The 15,138-nt window shown below is 35.8% G+C and overlaps 1 protein-coding gene across 1 annotated transcript in view; it reads left to right on the top strand.

Moving 5' to 3' along the window:
* Positions 1-15,138, top strand: part of FYB1 (FYN binding protein 1) — a 171,033-nt gene that overhangs the window by 130,426 nt on the left and 25,469 nt on the right. The window contains exons 4-9 of the mRNA XM_081233888.1: positions 6,628-6,674; positions 8,601-8,620; positions 9,059-9,093; positions 10,067-10,187; positions 12,482-12,641; positions 13,143-13,287. Of these exons, the coding sequence (XP_081090014.1) occupies positions 6,628-6,674; positions 8,601-8,620; positions 9,059-9,093; positions 10,067-10,187; positions 12,482-12,641; positions 13,143-13,287 (528 nt within the window). The remainder of the gene's footprint in view (positions 1-6,627; positions 6,675-8,600; positions 8,621-9,058; positions 9,094-10,066; positions 10,188-12,481; positions 12,642-13,142; positions 13,288-15,138) is intronic.

Genomic DNA, 15,138 nt, shown 5'->3' with positions numbered 1-15,138 from the left:
GAGAATGATGTTTGCTGTGGGTTTGCCGTATATGGCCTTTATTATGTTGAGGTAGGTTCCCTCTATGCCCACTTCCTGGAGAGTTTTTATCATAACTGGGTGTTGGATTTCGTCAAAAACTTTTTCTGCATCTATAGAGATGATCATATGGTTTTTATTCTTCAATTTGTTAATATGGTGTATCACATTGATTGATTTGTGTATATTGAAGAATCCTTGCATCCCTGGGATAAATCTAACTTGTTCATGGTGTATGATCCTTTTAATGTGTTGTTGGATTCTGTTTGCTAGTATTTTGTTGAGGATTTTTGCATCGATATTCATCAGTGATATTGGTCTTTAATTTTCTTTTTTTGTAGTATCTTTGTCTTGTTTTGGTATCAGAGTGATGGTGGCCTCATAGAATCAATTTGGGAGTGTTCCTTCCTCTGCAATTTTTTGGAAGAGTTTGAGAAGGATTGGTGTTAGCTCTTCTCTAAATGTTTGATAGAATTCACCTGTGAAGCCATCTGGTCCTGGACTTTTGTTTATTGAAGATTTTTAATCACAGTTTCAATTTCATTACTTGTGATTGGTCTGTTCATATTTTCTGTTTCTTCCTGGTTCAGTCTTTGAAGGTTATACCTTTCTAAGAATTTGTCCATTTCTTCCAGATTGTCCATTTTATTGGCATAGAGTTGCTTGTAGCAGTCTCTTAGGATGCTTTGTATTTCTGTGGTGTCTGTTGTAACTTCTCCGTTTTCATTTCTAATTTTATTGATCTGAATCATCTCCCTCTTTTTCTTGAGGAGTCTAGCTAAAGGTTTATCAATTTTGTTTATCTTCTCTTCTCAAAGAACCAGCTTTTAGTTTTATTGATCTTTGCTATAGTTTTCTTTGTTTCTATTTCATGTATTTCTGCTGTGATCTTTATGATTTCTTTCCTTCTGCTAACTTTGGGTTTTGTTTATTCTTCTTTCTCTAGTTCCTTTAGGTGTACGGTTAGATTGTTTGGTTGAGATTTTTCCTGTTTCTTGAGGTAGGCTTGTATAGCTATAAACTTCCCTCTTTGAACTGCTTTTGCTGCATCCCGTAGGTTTTGGATAGTCATGTTTTCATTGTCATTTGTCTCTAGGTATTTTCTGATTTCCTCTTTGATTTCTTCAGGGATCTTTTGGTTATTTAGTAATGTATTGTTTAGCCTCCATGTGTTTTTGTTTTTTACGTTTTATCCCCTGTAATTTATTTCTAATCTCATAGCGTTGTGGTCAGAAAAGATGCTTGATTTGATTTCAGTTTTCTTAAATATACTGAGGCTTGATTTGTGACCCAGGATGTGATCTATCCTGGAGAATGTTCCATGTGCACTTTAGAAGAAAGTGTAATCTGCTGTTTTTGAATGCAATGTCCTATAAATATCAATAAAATCTATCTGGTCTATTGTGTCATTTAAAGCTTCTCTTTCCTTATTTATTTTCATTTTGGATCATCTGTCCATTGGTGTAAGTGAGGTGTTAAAGTCCCCCACTATTATTGTTTTACTTTCGATTTCCTCATTTACAGCTGTTAGCAGTTCCTTATGTATTCAGGTGCTCCTATGTTGGGTGCATATATATTTATAATTGTTATATCTTCTTTTTGGATTGATCCCTTGATCATTATGTAGTGTCCTTCCTTGTCTCTTGTAACATTCTTTATTTTAAAGTCTATTTTATCTGATGTGAATATTGCTACTCCAGCTTTCTTTTGATTTCCATTTGCATGGAATACCTTTTTCCATCCCCTCACTTTCAGTCTGTATGTTTCCCTAGGTCTGAAGTGGGTCTCTTTTAGACAGCATGTATATGGGTCTTGTTTTTGTATCCATTCAGCAAGCCTGTGTCTTTTGGTTGGAGCCTTTAAACCATTCACGTTTAAGGTAATTATAGAAATGTATGTTCCTATGACCATTTTCTTAATTGTTTGGGGTTTGTTTTTGTAGATTCTTTTCTTCTCTTGTGTTTTGCAGTTAGAGCAGTTTCTTTAGCATTTGTTGTAGAGCTAGTTTGGTTGTGCTGAATTCTCTTAGCTTTTGCTTGTCTGTAAAGCTTTTGATCTCTCCATCGAATCTGAATGAGATCCTTGCTGGGTAGAATAATCTTAGTTGTAAGTTCTTCCCTTCATCACTTTAAGTATATCATGCCACTCCCTTCTGGCTTGAGAGTTTCTGCTGAGAAATCAGCTGTTAAGCTTATGGGAGTTCCCTTGTATGTTATTTGTCATTTTTCCCTTGCTACTTTCAATAATTTTTGTTTGTCTTTAATTTTTGCCAATTTGATTACTATGTGTCTTGGCATGTTTATCCTTGTGTTTATTCTGTATGAGACTTACTGCGCTTCCTGGACTTGGGTGGCTATTTCATTTTCCATGTTAGGGAAGTTTTCAACTATAATCTCTTCAAATATTTTCTCTGGTACTTTCTCTCTTCTCCTTCTTCGACCCCTATAATGCGAATGCTGTTGCATTTAATGTTGTCCCAGAAGTCTCTTAGGCTGTTTTCATTTCTTTTCATTCTTTTTTATTTTTTCTGTTCCGCAGAAGTAAATTCCACAATTCTGTTTTCCAGGTCACTTATCCGTTCTTCTGCCTCAGTTATTCTGCTATTGATTCCTTCTAGTGTAGTTTTCATTTCAGTTATTGTATTGTTCATCTCTGTTTGTTTGTTCTTTATTTCTTCTAGGTCTTTGTTCATCTTTTCTTGCATCTTCTCGATCTTTGCCTCCATTCTTTTTCTGAGGTCCTGGATCATCTTCACTATCATTATTCTGAATTCTTTTTCTGGAAGGTTGCCTATCTCCACTTCATTTAGTTGATTTTCTGGGGTTTTATCTTGTTCCTTCATCTGGTACGTGGCCCTCTGCCTTTTCATCTTGTCTGTCTTTCTGTGAATGTGGTTTTTGTTCCAAAGGCTGCAGGTTTGTAGTTCTTCTTGCTTCTTCCTCCTCCTGTTGGAATTCCTCCTCCCGTTTGCCATACCACCAGGTTGGGAAGCCTGACGTGGGGCTCAGGACCTTCACTCCAGTGGGTGGACTTCTGTGGTATGAGTGTTCTACAGTCTGTATGTCACCCACCCAGCAGTTATGGGATTTGATTTGACTGTCATTGTGCCCATCCTACTGTCTCAATGTGGCTTCTCCTTTTTCTTTGGATGTTGGGTGTCTTTTTTGGTGAGTTCCATGTCTTCTTGTTGATGATTGTCCAGCAGCTAGTTGTGATTCTTGTCTTCTCACAAGAGGGTGTGAGAGCACGTCCTTCTACTCCACCATCTTGGTTCCTAGTCTTCTTCTTATACTTTTTAAGAAACATTTATTTAAAAAAATTTTAAGTGTATAAAATGCAAGGAGAATAGCATAGTATGCACCCATGCACCCTTCCCCAACTTCAACAGTTTTTAACTCACTACCAATCTTGTTTCATCTATACCCCCCACTTCTCTCTTCTCTTATTACTTTGAAACTAATACCAAGCATCATGTAATAACAACCATAAATATTTCCATAGGTTTTCCTAAAACTAGACTCTATGTATTAATTTAAGAAATAAAGTCTTCAAATTTCCAGTTTTCTCCTAAACTCTATGTGAGTTTTCTTGTTTGTTTGAATAAGAATCCAAGCAAAGTTTATGGCTTATATGTTTTGTAATTCTCTTTCAGTCTCTAGGTTCACCCTCTATTACTTTCTTTTCAATTATTGCAATTTATTTGTTGAGCAAATCAAGTTGTTCGTGGTCATTATAGTTGCCCACACTCTAGATTGCACTGATTGTTTCCTCACAGTATAGCTTGTGTGTTCCCCATTCCTCTTCAAATTGGTAGTTGGATACAGATGGGGGCTTGATCAAATTTAGTTCTATTTTCTAAATGTACTTTTTTCTTTATTTAGGTAAGACTCCTTCCTAGATGATGGTATATTCTTTTATTAGGAGCTCATAATTTTGGCTGACTCTGTTTTGTGAGGCCAGCAGCCATTGACATTAACACTTAGAGTCCTTACTTTTCAACTAAAATATTATGTCTAACTGACAAATTTTTAAGTGATGTGACACAGATTTTCAACTGAATATCTAATGTAGTAAATCTCTTAAATACTACAAATACTTAAAATATTGAACATACATATATTGTCCCAATGATTATAAACAGATTTTTGTACCGTGGGCTTGAATTACTTCATCGTTTCTGTATTTAATTCTGAATCATCCAAGATCTAAAAAAGGCTTACTAAGAAAAACAAGTGTCATGTCATGATCAATTTCACTGGGCCTTTACACTTACCTAAGTAGTAAGCTATGCATATGTGTTAAATTTTAAATGTTCAATTTTTTTAAACGTGAGTTTATTAGATAACAGTTTATGATCACATATGTTTACCATCTCAGGTGGAAACTGAGACATGTATATCCATGGCAATTCTTCCTGGGCTACAAGAGGGTCTCAGTGATAACAAGGCACTTCCTGCTCACATTCTTCAAATGGTGTCAATTTCATGTTAGAAAGATCACTTTGGCAGAAGCATGTAGAAGGGACTTTAAGGGTAGGAAACATGAAGAGCAACTTTCATCACTAGAAGACTGTCCAGAAGGCTACTGCATGGGTCCACACTAGCAATGAAAGAATCCTGTTCTTGTGTCTAGCAGGTTAGAGGAGAGGCAGAAGGGGAAGTGTATTATAGGAGACACTAAATACGCAGAACTTGCAGAACTTACAGAACTTGATTAATTCGATGTGGGACTGTAGAAGAGTGAGAAATAAAGGATGACTTAAGTCTTAGGTGGTTAAGGGAATTGTGGTGCAATTGACCAAGGTAAGAAACTTAGTAGGAAAAACAGGTTTAGGCTGGGATGAAAGAGGGAAACCTCAGCTTCTGGGATGTTAATATAGAACTGTCAGTGGGACATACAAATAAAGATAGATAGGAAGATGAATAGATAGATAGATTAATGGATGGATAGACAGATAGATAGATAGATGAGTCTGAAACTCAGAAGTGAGTCTGGACTAGAGATTTCAACATGTAGTCACCAACATTAAGATAATATGTGAAGCTGTGGAGTTATATGAGAATATGAGACCATCTAGGGGCAAATATAGAGTGAAAATAAAAATGAGGAAGCCAAGACTGGAACACAAAAGAACACCATCACTTAAAAAGGGAAGTCAGAGCAAATTAACCCACAAAGGAAATTGTGGGGTAGTGACCAGAGGGACAAGAAGTGAGTGGGACAGATTTCTCATGGAAACAAAGGAGAATCCAGGAAGGCAAAATAGCCAATACTGTGATAAGAGCCACAAAGCCATCAGGTAAGGTGCTGGCTGAGAATTGTTTAATGGATTTGGTAATCAAATCTTTTAAGAATAGTTTCAGTGAAGGATTAGCAAGGGAAGCCAGATTGTAGTCAATGAAGAAATGAGTAGGAGGAGAGCAAGTAAAGTCGGTAAGTATGGACAGCTTTTTCGAATTTGGGAAAAGGAGGATGGCCTTGTGGTAATGTGGAGGATTTAGAAAGGTGAAGAGAAGTGTTTGTCCTTCATGAATGAGAGTAACTGGGGCTGAGGGAGAAAGCAGTAGTGAGATATTTAGGGATTGGGAGTGAAAGAAGAAGAACAATAATAGTAATATAAATAATATGATGACACACAGAAGAAAGCAAATAAAAGAAGTAAAATAATTGATCATTCAGATAGGATTCAGAACACAGATGGAAAGAACTTCGGTAGGGACAGGTAAGGATGAGCGTAACTGTAGATAAGCTTGGGAGTTAAAGGAATGCATTTGAAGAGAGTTCACCCCCAATAAGTGCCATTTTATCAGTGAAATAAGAAACAAGATCATCTGATGAAAAGAGAAAGGAGAGGAATAGGAGATCTGAGGGAAGTAATGAACGTTTTGAATAGCCATTGGGAAGGATGATGCAAGAGAGGGTTGACTAGAAAAAAATCGTAATGAGATTATAGAATAGTGTTGGGGGTATAGCTGAGATTGAATGTCAATTATTGGTAATATCCTAAATCAGTAAAATGGCAATTTTCCCCAGTTATGCAAATCAACCCAAGAATAGCAATAGAAAATATAGATTGTTCCATAAATCATTAGGGATTCATGAAGCCCAGGTATTGATAGCTGTTATGAGTAGTTGGAGTGAAGTGGTTTGGAATGAAGCACTTTGGAGTCCAAGCCACAAGTGATGGAAGCAAAACCAGATGGAGAACATCTGGAAAAGGGTGATGAGTCAGGATTGGAACTAATGATCTTTGGAATCTGTACCATACAGCCAATCATATACCTTCAGTACCCAGAATTGACTTATTGACATACTGTCATTTTAACAGAAAAATATTTCTGCCCTGAAACTAAACTACTGATTAATTGTAGATACTCACTTTGAATGGGCACTGCTGTGCTCAAGCTCCCTTATTCTCCATTTTTTTCCAGCAGTAGTGGCATCAATACGAGGCTAAAGCCTATTCTACTGACTTCTGAAGTTTTAAATCAGAGCAGATATGAAAGAGAAGAGTTATTTTTAAATGATCCTTTTATTCTTTTTTCTTTTTCATTGTAAGGGGAGCATCTACTTGTTCCATTTTCACTTTTTCTTCTCTCTTGTTTTCAGAAGCCCTGTAAATGAAGAAAATCAAGATAATGTCATGCACTCTGATGGTAAGAGGCGAAAGATGTTTTATTTATTTGTTCCCTCAGATACGGAAGTTTGAGTTAATTATTCTCATAGGATCATTAATGGGTCATTATCGTCATTGGTCCATGCAAGACCCCTCTCTTATTTTACTTATTTATTTATTTCCTTTTATCTCCATGACCCACTCCCTTTCCTTCCTCCCCCTTACCAGAGACAAATATTCTAATGTACTTAGTGTGTGTCTTTTGAACTTATTCTTTGCATGCTGTTGTATGTGTATATGTACATATTTCAATTTACATAAACTGTATATTATAGCTCACTCTGGCCTTTTTTTATACTCAGCATAATGTGTTTTGGGGAGCTCCTCCATGTTGTATATGTATATTTAATTCCTTTCTGTTAACTACTGCACAGCACTCCATGGTATGCATCCTATGCATTCACATTTCACCTTCAACTCGCTGGTACCACGAATAATAGTTCAATGCACCTTCTTGTCCATATCCCCATGTGGACCTCTGAGAGCCTTTCTTTATGTATATCCAGCAGTAGAGTGGCTGCTTGTAAGCAATGGCATATTCATTCCAACTGAGTATGATTAGAGTGCTCTCCAGAAGAGCTGCATCTCTGTGTACTCCCATCACAGGGCATGAAGATTCCAAGATGCCTACCTTTTGCCAGTGCATAGTACTATGCAGCTTTCCAGTTGTTTCCAGTCTTACATGCATAAAATAATGACTTGCTTCATTTTCATATCTCTGCTTGCTGCTGAGTTCGAATACTTGATTTGTTTATTAGCCTTTGTGGTTTTCTCTTCTGTACGTTGCCAGTTCCTATTCCTTGACCATTTTTTTCTTGGGGTTGGTATCCTTTTCTGGCTGACTTGCAGGAGTTCCTTTGTATTCCAGATATTAATCCTATGTCAGTTGTAGATATTGCAAATATCTTCTCTCATTCTGTCCATTGTCTATTAACTTAGTCCATGCTGTCCTTCACTGAACATAAATATATTGATATAATCAAATTCATTAATATTTACTTTGTAGTTTATACTTTTTAAGTTTTATTTAAGAAGTCCTATCCCTAGGAAATACAAATATTATCTTCCATTTTCTTCTATGAACTTTATCCTTTATAGTTAGGTCTTTGATCTCTTTGTAGTCCACTTTTGAGGTATTAGTAGAAATCTAGATTTGTTGTCTCATGTACAAAGCCGGTTTTCCCATTACCATACTCTGAAATCCACCCTTTTCTCCTTAATTTATAATGCCACATTTACTGTATTAACTCTATTGGTGTGTTTGTGTCTTTGTATATATAGGTGTGTTTGTGTGTGCATAATGTGTGTTTCTATTTGTGTGTGTGTAAATTTGTGTATCTGTCTCTGAGCTCTCTGCTCTATTCCATTGGTCCATTCATTTGTATATCAGTTCCACACTGTTTTTATTATTATTGTTTTAGATGATGTCTTTGTACCTGGTAATTTATTGATACTACCAAACCCTTGAGCAGTAAATATCTTTTTAAAAAATCTTATTAACTTGATTTGTTTGACACATGAAAGCAAATCCTTGGGAACAAGTAAGTCGAAAAGTGTGAACTACTTGTGATTTTCTGGTAAAATCTTTGTTCCATACTGCAAGCCCACAAAACCAAATGTGCATGCTTTTCATAAAGAGAATAAAGAGTGTCTTCATTAATTTTTGGCTTTTGCATTATCTTATGAAAGTCAGTGAATTGATTTTATAATTAAATTATAAGATTCAAAAAAGCCATAGTAAGAATCTAAACTGCATATTCTATTTTGTACTTCTATACCTTTGGTAAATTATAAATTCTGTTACATGATGAACTGTTTTGAATATTATATTACATCTAATAATCCTGTATTAAAGCACTTCTTAATTACAGTATATGAAATTGTATTCTTTTTTTAAACACTTTAGGAACTGGAAATCTGGATGAGGTCAGTTTTTTTTTCCTTCTCATATTATATTGCTGTAACTAGAATATGTAACAATTATTGTGATTCATTTTCTATTGATATAAACCAACAAATGAAAATCCTTATGAGTAATGGTGATTTTTTCCATATATAATCTTATTTCATCTAAAATGCTTGAGACATTAAACACCCATTATTACACTGACTCATAGTAATTTTGTAATGCTAAACATAGATGAAGTCTGGCTACACATCTGAATTACATAGTAAGATATAAAATGAAATCTTTCTGTGCTTCCTTTTCCAGTCTATCTCTAAAAAGGAAACAAAAATATTTTAAATAAGCCAAATTGACACAAAAATGTATGCTTGTTTTACTGATTATTTGAGCAATGTAATATGTGTATGTTCCCTTATTAAATAAGTACAGTTAATCATTATTAATGTTTTTCTTGACAGGAACAAGAGAGTGAAGGAGAAACATATGAAGACATGTATGAGTTACATTTTTTTACCATGATATTTTCCTTCTAAGATGAATATAATGATTTGTATGAGGGAGAGTGGAGGGATAGTCAACACTGGAAGGGAAAAGCTGTATTGTTCAAATGTCGGGCATACAATGATAACCTTTATTTCAATACAAAGGACTAAAGATTCTTTTCTTGTCTAAGGATTTCACAGAGGACTCTATTAAAACGCCATCCCCGGAGAGGTCAGAGGCCTGCAGCCCACTAGATAGCCCACAGGCAGGGAATCACAGGGGCCGGGAATCTGATTTCTTGCTCTCGGTGTGTCTTTGGGAACATGAATTCGTGTATACGTTACAATGTCCTCACCTAGATAGCTCTTCACCTCACAACCTTGCTATGAGAGACGATTTAACACAGCACCAGATGCCAAAGTTTTAGCCTGCTAAACAGAAAGGTGTTAGAAAGGGTTCCAAAATGGGTTTCTGGGTAGCCCGAGACTAAGAAATTTCTTGGAAAATGAGTAGAAGTAGAATGAATATGTTATTTTACCTTTTGTTGATTCAAATATGTTAATTTTCCCTACCCAGTTCTTATTCAACTAATTCTGACTAAAGTTTCCGAATTAAGGTTTGTACATGTATGTACAAGTGCATGTGTGTACGTGAACTTGTACTAGTGAGTGCATGAGAGAGAGAGAGAGAGAGAGAGAGAGAGGAGAGATTAAGCAAGAGCCGTTATAAACAGTGCTTTCCACTTGCCTGCATGAGCTGTAAGCGCAGCAGAACCTTAGGAAGGCACCCTCATTTGAATGCCTCCTGCTGGTTCTAAGAACAGTCTCACACACCCAGGAATTTTGACAAGCCTTGGCTTTATACCTTCACCTATACTTCTTCACATACTATCTTCTGTTCTGGGTAGAAACCTCTCTGGATAGGGAGCCCTGACACATCAATGCCCGTGGATGCTAAAACAAACTTACAATTTTAATCCACAGAGAAGCATCCAAAGAAAGAGAGAAGAAAAGGGAAAAGGAGGAAAAGAAGAGATTAGAGCTGGAGAAAAAGGAACAGAAAGAGAGAGAAAAGAAAGAACAGGAAATAAAGAAGAAATTTAAAGTAAGAGCTTGCTTGCCAAAGGGTGAAAAAGAGTAACCTCTTTTTATAACTTTCACACAAAAGGGGCACAATTCTTGAAACCTTACATGGTCGGAGAATTACTTAATCATTGTTTTCTAAAGAGTAACTACCTTCACAATAGTAATGTTTTTGTCCAATAATCTCCTTTACCCCTACACTAAAAAACTAATGTAATAAAATCCAAATAAAATATGGTGGGAGCTCAGGAAATTTTATGTCAATTGAGTGAAAGAGTACTTGATTTCTCAGACCCATCTTGACCCTCTTTGTTATGCATTTCATTTTATCCTACTCATAATATGAGCTCAAGACCACACACATACACATCCCTGTGGCATGTATTATAGTGGTACGAGGGACAGAAGTGTCTCTGGATTAACCAGACCTGTCGCAATAAAGCTCCGTGAGCTACCTGACTGCTGCTGTCTAGACCTGACTTACATTTTTGCCTTTATTTTAAGCCGATGTACATGCTGACTTTTGATACCTGCTGTTTCTCCTCCCTCTTCATCCACCTGGATTTTTGACCTCTGTCTTCTCTGATCTCTGATTTCTAATTGTGTGGTTTCTATTACTACCACCACTACCACTATACTTGCAGACTATACTCTTTTGGCCAGTACGTCTTTGATGACATGGCCCATCTGGGGTGGGTCTAGTATGTCAGCTATAGAGTGATTATCTATTTACAAAACTATTTCTCACTATAAAAAGGATTCATATCAAGTTTCCTTTAAATATTTAATTCCTCCTGAACATTTACAATATGGTTTGAATTATAAAAATGTGGTTTGTATATAATTTCCCAGTATATTGATTATAGTAAAACAAAGATTCAACAGCAGGGCAAAGGGAAAATGTAAAGCTTAGAGTCAGTTGGACAGATATGGATTCAAAGTCCAACTGCACATGCAAATAATGTGATCATGGGCATATTACTAAACTTCTCTGAACCTCAGATTCTTATTTTTAAAATGAGTCAATGATACCTCTCCTGAAAGTTTTTTATGGAATTAAATAAAATAATGCACGGAAGGCACTGTAACTATTATAGGACCTCATTCAATTTTGCTTACTACATTAAGCAAAATTAAGATTACAGTGTGAATACTAAAACATTTTACTCATACAGAATGTATGGCTATCAATGTTTCTAGTTTTCAAGTGGAAAACATGAAAAACTAATTTCTTAAATGAAAATCTTTATAACGTACTTTTTATGAAGAGACTGTTTGTAGTTTTGAAGGAGTGGTGTGAAGCTTTCCCTTGTGGGGTTTTTTTTTTTGAGAAATCAGTTTTGCATTGTTTCACTCATTCATTTGAATAACATTTGTTAGTAAGAAAAAAATAGGATATGGAAGACATACTACCAAATATGAACTCAAATGTTTGTCAAGACTAGGACTTCACACTCTATATTCCTTCCACAAAATGTTAATAGATGTTCCAATTAAATAACTAAATGTGAGAACTGTCACATAGCTTCACATTTCATTAATTCCAAGACAAAATATTTCACATTTTAAAATTCTGATATTAAGATGCATTTTAACATCGTTGGCATATCAAAATTTAACTTAAGCTATTTTCTTTCTTTCTTGGTGGTGCATAATTAATGATATGTCTCACAATTCATCACATCACAAGTTCAGTAAAATAAAGTAGACCTTCTTCAAAACTCACAATGCATATTTGCATATCAAAAGGTCCAAGAAATTCTGTTGAAAAGACCCATTTAGGATTAGGAAATGTTTAGGATTCACGGCCTCTAAACTAGATTATTCCCCTGCTGTCAAGAAAACACTGTACTCTTCAGGATATTAAGTTAAAAACCTCTTATAATATTTGTTTGTTATTTTTATTATTCACAAAGCTATTTCTCTGTCTACCAAGCAAACCACCAGCATACCCCATAAAAACACAAAGCACCCAGCATGTTGTACATAAGTGGTATTCGGTTATCGGTGGCTTTCTCTGCAAATCGTCCACAGAGTTCCAGAGGTCAACAGATCACTGCCACTCTCTCCTGGCCCCCGAGCATACGCTTACCTGTTCTTTGCTGGTTCTGTCTGACCTCTGCAATTTTCCCCTAACCCCTCCTCTGAGAACATTCACCAGGAATAACATTCACCCTCAACTTCTAGTTCGAACTTGTAAATGTTGGAAATAGGCAGGTTGACAAGTGGTGGACATATTGTCTTTCAAAACCGCATTCCTTAAAGATGTTCTGAATAGTAAAGAAGCCGGTCGTGATTTTCTTTTCCTCTTTGCAGCTAACAGGCCCTATTCAAGTCATCCACCAAGCAAAAGCTTGCTGTGATGTCAAAGGAGGAAAGAATGAACTGAGCTTCAAGCAAGGAGAGGAAATTGAAATAATCCGAATCACAGACAACCCTGAAGGGAAATGGCTGGGCAGAACAGCCAGGGGGTCATGTGAGTGCACATTTTCCTACGACTTTGAAGTGTTTTCTATTTGAGCCAATATTAATGGGAAAATTCTTCCAAAGCTACTCATAAGCATTAAGTTGGGAGCACGTTACACGGTGGACAAAGATAGGAAGATTTTAAATGACAGGTATAGCTCCATCTTCACCTCATCTGTGTAATTTTTTAATGGGGAAAAATGTAAATTTTTATAGTATCCCCGGGAGGAGCAAAGAGCATTAGGTTCTTCATTGATGTTAAAAGGCAAAAATGATTCATATGAATCACTTTGGAATCTTGAAAATAGACCCTAGGCTTACCCCAAACCACAACAGCATAAGACTTTGACAAAGCACAGTGAAACATGTGTCAACAAGTCTATAAATCAGAATTGCAAGCAAAGAAATAAAGGGAAAATTTAAATAGTAGGTGTGCAATTAATATTTTACCCACAACTTTATGATATTTAAACTACAGTTACTTGAACATAAATTGTTCCCCTTTTGGTAGATGGCTATATTAAAACAACGGCTGTAGAGATTGACTATGATTCCTTGAAACGGAAAAAAAACTCGCTTGGTGCTCTTTCATCAAGACCTTTTGAAGATGACCAGGAAGTATATGATGATGTCGCAGAGCAGGAAGATGTTAACAGGTATGTGTAAATACAAATTGTAAAGCAAATCAAATCATCTCTTTGTCAGAGACTGTGGATTTTAAGATGCTAGAATTTTACTTTCCCTATTTCCTACTGTTCTCTATCACTAAACTAAATTACCATTTACAATCAATTCAATATGTATGAAAAGTCATTTGAAACTCCATAGTCTTTTATTTTACTCTTTGGTTGTATGTATCAAATACTACTTGAAATATAATGGGCCATTTGCCAGATATTGCCAAATGTGTTGTCAATTCAAAATGCTGTTTTACGGTATTTATTCTGATTTGATTTAAGGATATGCCTAAAGTAAGTATGATTTTGTAAAATTGAAGGATGAGATGTAGAAGTTAGCTCTGAAAAATATAAAGTGTTTTTCTCTGAAATCTGAGTCTAAATATGTTCGTCGTTCTTATTTAAAAACATAACAGACAAAAATGCTTTTTTAAGCCAACTCTACTTTGCTCTTTAAGAGTAAAAATGAAAAATCACCTATGATCCCTGGCAATCAACTAAGGGTCCAACTTTCCATTCATTCCACTAGAATGGCATGACCTCCCTGCAAGAATTATGGGAACATCTTTCTGGTGTAGAGGAGTCCAGAGGAGAGGGTGGCCATCTTCTCCCACATACCTTTCCTTCCCTTCTCTCTTTTCTCCATCTCCAGCTCCCTTTATCCTTGCCTCCTCTTCTGTCTCTTTTTCCTAGCTCTGATCTTCCTTGTCCTTCCTTCTCCTTCCTTTTCCATTCCCCTTTTCTTTTCATTCCTTCCTGCCTCCAATATCTCCCTTTCCTGGTAAAGCCGTAATCCCTTCAAGTTGAAGGAAAAGGAGAAGGAAAATCTCCAGCACGGTGAAGAGTCCTCTTTTTATGCCCATTTGTGAAATTGGGAAACCCCCCACGTGATCCCAAAACACGTGATCTGTGCTAGATCTTCACTTGGGAAAAAATGTGTCTGCATTCTTCATAACTCAAATTTTAAAGGAAAAATGTTTTCATTATCAACCATTTAAAAAATGTAAAATGATCAAAACAGTAATATACTTTTGAAATATATGAAGAATTAAATTTGCCTCTTGTGGACTTTGAGCTCATGGCATCAATTAAACTTATGTTTCTCTCTGGCAGTTTTGTCTTTCTAAATTGAATAATAGGGAATTCCCTGGCGGACTGGTGGTTAGGATTCTGGGCTTTCACTGCCTGGGGCCTGGGTTCAATCCCTGGTTGGGGAACTAAGATCCTACAGGCCACGTGGCACAGCCAAAAAAAAAGAATGATGGCCTTCCATGCCTTCTTACCATGTTATGATCATAAATTATACAATATATATCAAAACATGTGATGTATGCAGTGGAGTTTACAGATTGTAAATTGGCCTTAGTAATAAGAAACACCTTGACCTAATTTGAAAGTCAGTAAATGCTAATTTGGAGGTCAAAGTTCCAAATGGCCATATTCTGAGAGTTACAGAATTTTCTGGACATGAGTATGCCATACCATGTATATTAGCAACATTATACCTTATGTTTGTCTTTTATCTTTAAAAAAAAAACACACACATTTCTCTTAATTTGAAATTAAAGAACCCCAGTTATATTAATATATACATATTTACACTGATGAACATACTCAAGAAAAAACATGATAAATCCACAAAAAGGGATGATATCCTTAAAATGAAACATTATTTTCCATAATAGGTGACTATTCCCCAAAACTAATACTATTACCTTTTCCTTTTATCTAGTCTATACATACCACAACTCTAAAAGATATCTCTAGTTTGTAAACACGTAGCAGAAAAAGAATCTTCCATTTAATAAACTGGGGTTGGAGGAAGTGTAT

This window comes from Mesoplodon bidens, assembly GCF_964165515.1.
Source record: "Mesoplodon bidens genome assembly, chromosome: 4".
NCBI lineage: Eukaryota > Metazoa > Chordata > Mammalia > Artiodactyla > Ziphiidae > Mesoplodon > Mesoplodon bidens.
This window is presented reverse-complemented; position numbering and strand designations above follow the sequence as displayed.